Raw genomic sequence first — 12,059 nt, 5'->3', positions numbered from 1 at the left:
AATTTTGTCTGGCCCATTTTTGGAGTTTTGTGTGACATGATCAATGATTTGATTTTAGTTTCATTCTCTGTTGGGTTTTTTCATTGCAAACAAAATAAATGAAGATAATAATACCAAAGAATTTGTGATTGCAATCATTTTCAAGAAGAAACTGAGAGTATTATCTGACAGAATTTCAGGGGTGCCAATACTTTTGGCCAGCACTGTAGCTTTTACCTGAACAATTATCCCTCCCATTCCCCAAATATGAGTATACATGTGTTCACAGTAGGAAGAGGGTCAGACTTCTTTGGCATCAACTTATCTCCCTGAGAATAAAAGGATGAGGCAGATGAAATCTAAAGGCCACGTCTCACTAAGCAACATCGCTAGCAACATCGCTGCTGAGGCACAACTTTTGTGACGCAACAGCGATGTTGCTAGCGATGTTGCTGTGTGTGACAAACAGCAACAACCTGGCCCCTGCTGTGAGGTCGCTGGTTGTTGCTGAATGTCCTGGACCATTTTTTAGTTGTTGCTCTCCCGCTGTGAAGCACAGATCGCTGTGTGTGACAGCGACAGAGCAACAACTGAATGTGCAGTGAGCAGGGAGCCGGCTTCTGCGGACGCTCGTAACCAATGTAAATATCGGGTAACCAAGAAGCCCTTTCCTTGGTTACCCGATATTTACCTTCGTTACCAGCGTCCACCGCTCTCACGCTGCCAGCGCCAGCTCCCTGCTCCCTGCACACGTAGCCGGAGTACACATCGGGTAATTAACCCGATGTGTACTCTGGCTAGGAGTGCAGGGAGCCAGCGCTAAGCGGTGTGCGCTGGTAACCAAGGTAAATATCGGGTTGGTTACCCGATATTTACCTTAGTTACCAAGCTAGAAACATGATAGCAGATTCCTATAATTTCTCCACCATAGTTGTTCGAGATACTTTAACTCAAATAATTAGATAAGGACAAAGAGACAGAAATCAGAGTATATTGTATCAAAAAAAATTTTAATAATATTCTTCAAAATATTTTTATAAAAACACTTTTTTATTTCAAATTGCTAAAATCATCACAAGGTCAAGAAAAAACATCACCAGAAAAAACATATAAACACATAAACAGAGGGGATCTCTGATCCAGAGGATTATTGGTGAAAAAAGCAGAGGATCATTTCATATCAAAAAATCTATATCATAAAAATATCACCCCTGTCCCTTCACCAACATCCATAGTACAGCACTAATACATATATTAATTGATAAATAATAAATATACAGATATATAAATATTATATCGATATATCAATAAATATACATATAATAGCTCCAATGTAAATAGCCAATGTTCAAAAGGAAGGTTTTTACTCCTATAGACAAGAGCGGAATAAACGAGGAATCTCCTCTATATAAATATAACTTCTCCTTTAAGAGTGATATTCCTATGTCCATAGGTTTAGTAAGGGGCAATGAGTTATAGTTTATTTAATAGCTTGCCCACTCAAGCTGTTTATAAATGCCCACTCCTCCCAAATAGAATAAATTACTCCCTTAACAACAGAGGCCAATAATAAGTGTAACAGACATCAATTTGCCATACTTGCCTAATATAAGGTCAGAGACACCCTCAAAAGCTCGACGTACGTTTCAAGGGAAACCTTTTCATCAGGAGGCTCTGTTTATGTGTTTATATGTTTTTTCTGGTGATGTTTTTTCTTTTGAAGAATATTATTAAATACTTAGTTACCAAGCGCAGCATCACTTCCACGCGTCACTGGTTGCTGGTAAGATCTGCCTGTTTGACAGCTCACCAGCAACCCGTGTAGCGACGCTCCAGCGATCCCTGCCAGGTCAGGTTGCTGGTGGGATCGCTGGAGTGTCGCTTAGTGTGACTGTACCTTAACTGTCCAGTCCTTATCTTCGTCTACATCTGCTGTCAGGGAGAATCAGGAAGCCACCCATACACATTAGAACAGCTATCCTTCCCGTTCCCCCCCATATACGAGCATACATTTGTTCTGAGCAGAAAGGTGGAGTCAGGCTTCTCTGACATCAACTTATCTCCCTGAGAACAAAAGGATTAGGCTGATGAAAGCTAACTGCCCACTTCTCATCTTCCTCAGATGACATCTGGTGTTGGGGGAGAGTTAGGGGGATCTAATACACACTAGATGGCTTTCACCTGAACAGCTATCCCTCCCATTCGCCCGTATACGATTATGCATATGTTTGCAGTAGGAAGAGAGAGTCAGACTTGTCTGGCATCCACATATCTCCCTGAGAACAAAAGAATCAGGCAGATGAAATCCAACTGCTCAATCCTCACCTTCCTCTACATCTGCTGTCGGGGAGAGGTCCACATACACGTTAGATGGTTGGCCTGTACTGTCATAATCTGCAAGTTCAACCGATACAAGTAATGTGAATAGTCAGTTCATCCTTGTTCTTCACATCTTTAGAAGGCTCGTTTGGTGGCTGATTGGATAATTTAAAGTTTGTGTTGGTTTATCTGATTTGGCCTGTGACGCTTACCACTGGTGTTGAGACGGCGAGCAAGAGTGGACACCCTGGACCACAGGGGGAACCCGGGCTTGCCCTTTAGTAGGAGGGGCTTAACTAAGCGCCTTCTGTGAAGCGGATGCCAGGTGCCACTCCCAGGGCAGTGACAAGAACTGTGGCAGCTGACCCCCAGTACAGGAGACAGTTTCAGTACGGACACAGGTATAGACAGGTTGTAGAGGCGGGATAGCTGAGTCCAGGAAGGTGCGTACGGACAGGTATGGTGGGCACACCAGGGATAAATAGGTATGGGAAGACTGATTCAGGAATGGGTAATGGGACCTGACAATTAGCTAGCAGACAGATGATTGACTAAGGATGTTGTACAGGCACATCTAATGACAGGATGCCTTAAGTACCTAGTGCCTCTCAGCCTACGGACGGGTAAGAGACACATTCGGGAAATGGCATTCTGGCCCTTTAACAGGAGGGCAGATGTGTGTGCGTGCCCTAAGCTTACTCCCAGGGGGCCTGTGCTGCGTGCATAGGCCCCATGGAATGGAGGAAGCAGGAGCACATGCGGACAACCGTGTGAGTGCAGGGGAGAATGAACCTCGGCCACGGCAGTGAGTCGGCGTCTCTGTTGGGGAGAAGCAGGATAGTGGAGGGATACCAATGATTGCTAATTGTATATTGTCAATTGGCTCTCATTTATGACTAGAACCAGCCCATGTGAATGGGCCTCTAGCCTCCATCAGGCAACAAAATGTTTGCTTCAAGTATATCCTTAAAACTAAACGGCATGCAAGTTCTCTGTAAATGATCTATTCTAATTGGAACAGGGTACAGTCTTCTGGGTAATTATTATACTTTATGTATATATCTGACGTTTAGACAACAGAGTTGTATTTCCTCGTTGCAGATGGATAACAATCTCCGGCGGAGCCCTCAGAACTGTCCAAAGACTATGCCAACACTACAACCCACAGCTTCTACCGAACCTCGCCATTCCAGCCAGCTCCTCACACCATGAATGATCACGTGCTTCCCAATTACAGCCAGGAACTCAGTGTTACATTCGCTCTTCCTCGTGGCCACTGCGAAAGCTGCTTTTTCCAAATCCTCATAAAGTGCAATAAACTGATCACGGATTCCTGTTTTTACCAATATAGGATATTTTACACTGGAAACAGTCTTAAAGTGTCATATTCAACTGCTGGACATCCATTAGACGTCAACTGCTGTGTTACAAGCTGCCTATCTGTGCTTTAAGTATTCACCAAGGCTTTTCATGAATTTTGAAGAGGAGAAAAAAAATACTGCTCAGTAATGACTTTCTTTAAACATATCCAGTTTTAGTATGATGCCCAGAATATATACTATCCGGCATGAGAAGCCCGATTTAACTCAAAATTATCCAAAGATGGGAGAAACTGGAGAAACACGTGTTATCCTCAAACCACCACAACCCCCATATAGTACAGCGCTTCCAGTAATTTCAAGTGATTTAGAAGGGCTCTGAAGATAACCGAATATATCAGTTACTACAATAATGCTGTCCAATATAATATACTGTCCCAGATGTAAATATAAGTATGGACCTATGGGAATGAAAGGCATCTAGATGTCTATGTTCCCTTTTGGCACATTTATCACTTTTTTGATAATCTGTTTTTTTTATGGCATTCCCTGTGAAATGAGATAATTTTGTAATGAGACAGTTTAGTAAGAATTTCTTATATAACTATACGATATGACTGAATGTCCTATTCTATACGGTATTCAATACAGTATCTCCGACATATAGTTTATTCTTTCAGAAAAAGATTTTTGTGCATGGGTCTAGTATAATGATGTTCGTTATATGCATATTTTGCTAAATTAATATATATATATATATATATATATATATATATATATATATATATATATATATATATATATATATATATATATATACACATACACAGCAACGAATGATAATATATAACTATTTTAATATTGTATATTCTAGATAATGATTGTTCGGGGGGAGGGGTGATATATTATATTTTACAGTATTTATTTCAGAATAGGTTTTACTGTTTTGAACCTTTCAGCCATCATTTAAGTTATGAGTTTTTTTGTCTGTTTTTTTGCTTTATTTCACTTTTCTGAACTTATAAGTTTCGGGTTTCAAGAGCCATGTGCGTATCCGTAGATTCCGGATTAAGGGTTTGTATAGTTGATGCACAAGGCTCGTATATGCGTCGTCTGCATTTGTTGCAAAACCCCAGCACAAATGGAACAATACCGCCACATAATAAAACCCAACCTAATGAACCAGGTTATGAACATGAACACACAAACAATGCTGCCATGGATAACAAACCAATGCACATAATATCGACAGACGTAGGTATAACCGCCAATTACCTATCTACACGACGTTCCAAATTATTATGTAAATGCTATTTTTCTCTCATTTTCCTTAATGGTAAATGCACATGTATCAGTATAATGTTTAACTCATAAGTTATAAATTAAATTTTATTGGACAAACCTCCCAATTATAACAGTATTTTTATTTATTTTTTTCAAACCTAAAATTGCACTGTTCCAAATTATTATGCTCAACAGAGTTTCCAAACATGTAAGTTAAGTAGTAAAGAACTGAAAATAGTCATTTGTTGAATTTGCAGCATTAAGGCTAGTTTCACACTTGCGTTGTTTTGCATCAGTTGCAATCCGCCATTTTGGAAAACAGCGAAATCCGTTAATGGATTCCGCTGCTTCCCATAGACTTGTATGGATGACGGATTGCGAGTGATGGACCTGCGTTGCTTCCGCTGGCCGACGCTGTGTTGCTTCTGCCGGGCGGAAGGAACGCAGCATGTAACATTTTTTAAGCAGCGCAATCCGTAGGATTTTGCTGCGCATGCTCTCTCTAGCTCCCTGCACATGTAACCAGGGAACACATCGGGTTACTAAGCAATGCGCTTTGCCTAGTTACCCGATATTTACCCTGGCTACGTGTGCAAGGAGCCAGCGCTAAGCGGTGTACGCTGGTAACCAAGGTAAATATGGGGTAACCAAGCAAAGTGCTTTGCTTAGTTACCAGATATTTACCCTGGCTACGTGTGCAGGGAGCCCGACCCTTCCCCGCTCGGCTCTGCCCCCTCCCGCACTCCGCATGTACACACACACTCGCCTGTCCCCAGCCATGCAGTCCTCGCGGCACTTACGTTCTCAGCGCCATGGCCCCGCTCGGCTCCACCCATCCGGCACTCCGCCCCCCGCACACATTCTCGGTGGCCGAACGATCAGCTGATCACCCGGCGACCAGCTGCTGTGAGCGATCAGCTGATCACCCGGCGACCGGCTGCTGTGAGCGATTAGCTGATCTCCCGGCAGCCGGGTGATCAGCTGATCGTACACAATAGTCTGCCGCCGGTAAAACTGTAAAGAAAAAAACCCCCAACAAAACAAATTCCTTTGTTTTGTACGATCCATTGCATACGTTGTGCCACTAGATGCAAGACATCCGTTGCATCCGTCACACAACGCAATGCAACGGATACCGTTCAACGCAAGCGTGAAACTAGCCTAAGAGGTCACATTTACTGATCTCAAAAGCTTTTCCAATCAAACACATCTCAACAGGCCAATTTACATGATAACATAGGAGATCATTTCTTTGATATCACCTTCAGAATTCCTCCATCCATTGAACGTTGGAGTTTTTGGATAGTTTCTGCTTGAATGTCTATGCAGGATATCAGAATAGCTGCTGTTTTGATGTGAACTACCTCTCCCTTCAGATCTTTTGCTTGAGAATACTCCAAAGGTTCTCAATAGGGTTGAGACTGGTGGCCAGACCATGAGTCTCCTTTTATGCCCATAGCAGCCAATGACTCGCAGGTATTCCTTGTAGGATGACATGGTACCTTTCAAGCATGAAGCTGATTTTGCTATGGATGTGCAAATTACCTCTTCAAAGAGTAAGAGGATTTGAACTCTAGTGCCACCTATTGGAAGCGGCAATCTTAAAAGTAAATATCGACCCTTTAATGAAACTTGCCATATGACTTACAGTAGGATAAAAACTGAACCAGAATCTCAATTTGCAGACACGGTGTTTTGGGATCTTGCCACTTGTGAATGCAAAGTATGAGATTTGATTTGGCTATGTGAGAGGCTTATGACTGGGATCCAAAAGTACTACAGTCCTCTTTCCGGTCTGAAGAAGAAATTTGCATATCTTATTTCCCCGTGGAGCATTGCATAGTTAATAAGCCTCCTTATCCTGGCATGCTAAACATGTCACTCTCCTCAAGGAGAAATGTTACCCCTTTGCGATGGATGGCACTGTTCTTCTGTTTCACCACTTTCTTAAATTGTACAATCGGAAGTTCTATATACTTTGCCGAGGTAATTTTCTCACCTTCAGGGACTCTAAAGGGGCTTACCAGCGCTCTCCCCATGAATCCAGCATAAAAATGGCTCTGCCACCTCCTTGCTGACATTGCAGCATTGTTGGGCCCTGGTGGCCATCCACCAACCATCCATTGTATCATCCATCTGGACCATCCAGGGTTGCTCAGCACTAATCAGTAAAGAAAACTGTTTTAAAATGAGTTTTCATGTCAATCTGGCCCACTACAACTGTTTCTGAATCTGAGCATTGTTTAGGGGTGGCCGAATAGGTTTATGCACAACTGCAGCCTTTGAAGAATTCTACACCTCAGGACTCCAGAAGCTTGAAATGCCTTTTTGCTGCTTTGCATTGGCATTTTAGCAGCTGCACTTAATCCAATACATTTGGCAGAAGCCTTCCTCATTATGCCTTGATCTGCACAAAACCCATCTTTATGTATCAGCCACAAATGTTTTCACAGTGTGATGAAAAAGCTAATGTCTTCATATCTTGCCATTGTAGTATTTTACGATTTTCTTCAACAGAGTTCCTTTTTCTTTCCCATATTGCTTCTTTAGTAGTTTTCATTTAATTGAGCTCACAAGGCAAACTATTTATCACAGGTGTTTGAGATTGATTTCAGTGATCCAAAGAGTCCCGAGACACAAGACCATCCATGAGTTTATTTGAAAAGCAAAAAAAATTTCATCTTTGACACCTAAATCCATTTTGCATAATAATTTGAAATGCGGTGTCATCAGGTTTTTGCTACCTCATCTAAGAGCAGCATACAGTGGGTACGGAAAGTATTCAGATCACTTTACATTTTTCACTCTTTGTTTCATTGCAGCCATTTGGTAAATTCAAAAAAATTCATTTTTTTTCTCATTAATGTACCCTCTGCACCCCATCTTGACAGAAAAAAACAGATGTAGAAATTTTTGCAAATTTATTAAACAAGAAAAACTGAAATATCACATGGTCAAAGTATTCAGACCCTTTGCTCAGATACTCATATTTAAGTCACATGCTGTCCATTTCCTTGTGATCCTCCTTGAGATGGTTCTACTACTTCAATGGAGTCCAGCTGTTAATTAAACTGATAGGACTTGATTTGAAAAGCACACACCTGTCTATATAAGACCTCACAGTGCATGTCAGACCAAATGAGAATTAAAGGGGTCTGAATACTTTCCGTACCCACTGTAATGTAGGAAAGAGACCCTGATTCCATTAATGTATTGCTTAGTTTACTGGATGCAGCAGTTGTGACCGTTTTTAGATGTAACATGAAGAAGAGCTCAGAAAGCTAACCATGCCCACACCACAGCTCTCTGAGTACATTGTATTCTGGCAGTAAGCTGCTTATCAAAGAGGGGGTGCGGTTGAACAACCGCTCACAAGCTTTGTTGTCCAGCAGTGATAATCTGATGATAAAAACTTAATTGTGTGGAAACGACACCATACAGCCTAATAAGCGACACATCCCTGAATTCATTGTTCGACCCCTACATCTTCCTGTGCTCAGATTACATAGTAAAAACCTGATGACAGATATGAGGCCGTTCTAAGTTAAATGAGTTACTGTATTTTTTTTGATTATAAGACTCACTTTTCCTCACAAAAAATTTGGTCGGAAAATAGGGGGTGCATCTTAAAAGCCGAATTTACCGTATTTTTCGGACCATAAGACGCACTTTTTTTCCCCCAAATGTTGGGGGAAAGTTGGGGGTGCGTCTTATGGTCTGACTGTGGCTGCGGGGAATGAGGGTGCTGCGGTGGAGCGGGTCATCGGGGGCACGAGCAGGCTACTATAGCAGCCTGCCGTGACCACGTGTGCCCGCTCATTACATATGCACGCCCATCCTCCCACCCATTTCTCAGCGCAGAAGCCGGCGCTGACAGGTGGGCGGGAGGACGAGCGGGGACGCGCGCATAGTAAAGAGCCGGTCCACATGATCACCCCTGGCAATTACAGCCTGGAGTGATCATGTGCGGCTGTATTCACTGCCCCCCGCACGTCATTACCAGCGCGGGGTGCAGTGAATCAGTACACTCACCCGTCCCCGTGTGTGGAGCCGTTCCCCCTCAGCACGCGATGTCTTCCCGTCTGTACCGGTCAGCTGATCTGTGCTGATCAGCCGATCGGCACAGACAGGAAGACATCGCGTGCTGCAGGGGAACGGCTCCACACACGCAGGTCAGCGGCGCAGAGAGGAAGATGATCGGTGCTGGAGGGAGTGAGGAAAAGGTGAGTATAAACGTTTGTTTTTTTTTTTCTCTGTGCTACAGGATACAGGCCATATACCAGGATGGTATATGAGCACGATGGGGGCATATAGCAGGATAGGAGTATATGAGCAGGAGGGATGGTGGGTATATGAACAGGATGGGGGTATATGAACAGGATGGATGGGGGGAATATGAACAGGATGGAAGTATATGAACAGGATGGATGGGGGGGTATATGAACAGGATGGGAGTATATGAGCAGGACGGATGGGGGGTATATGAACAGGATGGGGGGGTATATGAACCGGATGGGGGGTATATGAACAGGATGGGGGTATATGAACAGGATGGGGGCTATATGAACAGGATGGATGGGGGCTATATGAACAGGATGGGGGTATATGAACAGGATGGGGTATATGAATAGGATGGGGGAATATGAGCAGGATGCTTGTATATAAGCAGGATGGGGGTTTATAGCAGGATCATATACAAGGCAGGAGGATCATTACCAGGATGGGGTACCTTAGTAGAGAATTTGGGGACATTACCCCCATAACAGTGTCGGCAGCAGATCCTCGCCCCATAACAGTGTGTCATGACCACATTTTTTTGCTTAAAGTTTTATTTTCCTATTTTCCTCCTCTAAAACCAGGGTGCGTCTTATAGTCCGGTGCGTCTTATAGTCCGAAAAATACGGTAGCTGACCAGGAGATGGAGAGGAGTGAGGAGTCACAGGAGTTAGGACGATGCAATGGGCTGTACACTGTTCTGTGGGCATTGGTGATGCTGTGGGCAGTGCTGATGTCAGGCTACGCTCGCTGCGGAGTTGAGGCAGGGGCCAACCTGAAAAAGACGGTGGTGCGTGCTTCAAATAATGGCGCCCGGAGTCAGTGCGTGTGCAGATTGAGCTCTCAGCTCAAGACCTCATCTGCGCTCGCGCCACTTCTGGTCCATTGATCGCCCAGCAGCAGAATTAAGGAAAATGGTGCCCAGAGGTGGCGCGTGTGCAGATGAGATCTCTGTTCGTCATTGAGCCGATAGACAGCAGTGGATTATAAGACGGATCCCCAAATTTTTTTTTTTTCTTTCTAAATTAGGGGTGCGTCTTATACACTGGTGCATCTTATAAAACAAAAAATATGGTAATTTGCTCAGTCAAATGCTTGAAAAATGTGCATCGTTTTCAGAGCAAAATTTTGGTGCATTTTTTCCACTACAGAAATGACACACAGGAATGTACCATGAGGCCAAGTTCCCATGAGTATTTAGTGCATTTTTTTATGCTGCTTATTTTTGCTGTGCAAAATTGCAATATCTAACAGTTCCAGAAAAGTGTATGGGATTTCTACAACTCTCATGCACATTGTGCTTTTTTTGTTCTTCTACACAGCGTAAACTGACCTACGGTGCGTGTGTGAAATCTGCAACATGTCAATTTCTCTCGTGGTAAATATGCATTATATCTGCAGATTTTTCCCATAGACTAGAATGAGGTGAGGAAAATGACCGCAGGTAAACACTAATTTTTAATAGAAAAAATGCATGTAAATCCGCAGTTTAGTAATAGTTTTAGCAAAACCAAGTAACAGTAAGCATCCCAAAAAATAATTTAATTCAAAACGTGACATACCAAAAAGAAAAAATCACAGCTAATGATGAGCGAGTTTCAAAATACTTGGATTCGCGATACTCGTAACGAGCATTTTCTAATACTCGCGTATTCATTCCGAATAGTGTGTGCAACGCAAGTCAATGGGGAATACTCGCAATGTAATGAGTAACCCGAATGCCACACTATTCATGATTAGTGAATAGTACAGCATTCGGGTTACTCGTTACATTGCGAGTATTCCCCATTGACTTGCATTGCACACACTATTCGGAATGAATACGTGAGTATTAGACAGTACTAGTTACGAGTATCGCAAATCCGAGGATTTTGAAACTATCGTATCATTAACCACAGCGGGGAAAAGAAAGCTAAACACTCAATGAAAAAAGTAGTCTAGTTTAAGTAATTGGTGCTGAAATGCTGCAGAAAATCTGCAACATCAAAAACTTAGTCTTAAGGGGAACCTGCCAGCTGATACATGCGACTGTTTCGGCAGCATGTCTCAGACACGCTGTATGATCACAAGCAGGTGTGTTTCACTCTGAAATGCTGTGTTTCAGAGAAAAATATAATTTTAATAGCCGCCAGGGACAGAGCTGTGTCATGCACTAGCCATACAGGCGGGCCCCCTGGTGGTTTTTCCCTCCCATTGGCATTGACTGACAGGTCTCTGCCTATAGGAAATTTTGCCCTGAAATGCGGCTATTAAAGGTAGTGTTTGAGTGAAACATTCCAATGGCTGATACATGCTGCCCACCGTTTGATCAGCATGTATCAGATGTCAGGTTCCCTTTAAGGTGCAAAATGTCCATTAGCTTTAGTTACGTGCTGACAGCAAACTAATGTGTACAAAGCAAGCTAGACTGAATACATGTTATTCCCTGTACCATGGATGGCTTTAATCAATATGTACCGCAACACTATAAACTGCATACGTAACAATGTAATTCGATCTAAGGGGAAAACTTTTCTCCTTGCGGAGACCTGACAAACCAGTCTGGCTGCCAGTGAGGGGGGTCCTATAGCTGCAATGCCCCTCTGGGAAATATTCAAATTGTCTCTCTAGTTAAGAAGGAGACAAACTCTATCACCACCTATTGAAAGTAGAAATCCTAAAAGTCAAAAGTAACCCTTTTAACGAGTGTTCTGATCTGGTATAAATCCTTAGTCATATGAAAAGGCTCGTTAAAGGGTCACTTTTGACTTTTAGGGTTGCTACTTCCAATAGGTGGTGCTAGAGTTTGTATCCTTCATCCCTGGAGAGACAATTTGAATATAATTCGAGACTCTACACACAAACGCAACTCCTATAAACAATTCTCATCAATTTTTTTAATAA

At 42.7% G+C, this 12,059-nt stretch overlaps 1 protein-coding gene across 2 annotated transcripts in view; it reads left to right on the top strand.

The window, feature by feature from the left end:
• Positions 1-5,020, top strand: part of MTX3 (metaxin 3) — a 53,069-nt gene extending 48,049 nt beyond the window's left edge. Inside the window, exon 9 of one of the 2 annotated variants that reach the window (XM_075325800.1) lies at positions 3,400-5,020. In XM_075325800.1, coding sequence (XP_075181915.1) covers positions 3,400-3,510 — 111 coding nt within the window. In that variant the 3' untranslated portion in view covers positions 3,511-5,020. The remainder of the gene's footprint in view (positions 1-3,399) is intronic. The other variant, XM_075325808.1, reaches the window with a different exon arrangement.
• Positions 5,021-12,059: the final 7,039 nt, after the last annotated feature.

Source organism: Anomaloglossus baeobatrachus, chromosome 1 (genome assembly GCF_048569485.1).
Source record: "Anomaloglossus baeobatrachus isolate aAnoBae1 chromosome 1, aAnoBae1.hap1, whole genome shotgun sequence".
NCBI classification, from domain to species: domain Eukaryota; kingdom Metazoa; phylum Chordata; class Amphibia; order Anura; family Aromobatidae; genus Anomaloglossus; species Anomaloglossus baeobatrachus.
Note: the sequence above shows the minus strand (reverse complement) of the source record. Positions and strands in the feature narration are given on the sequence as shown.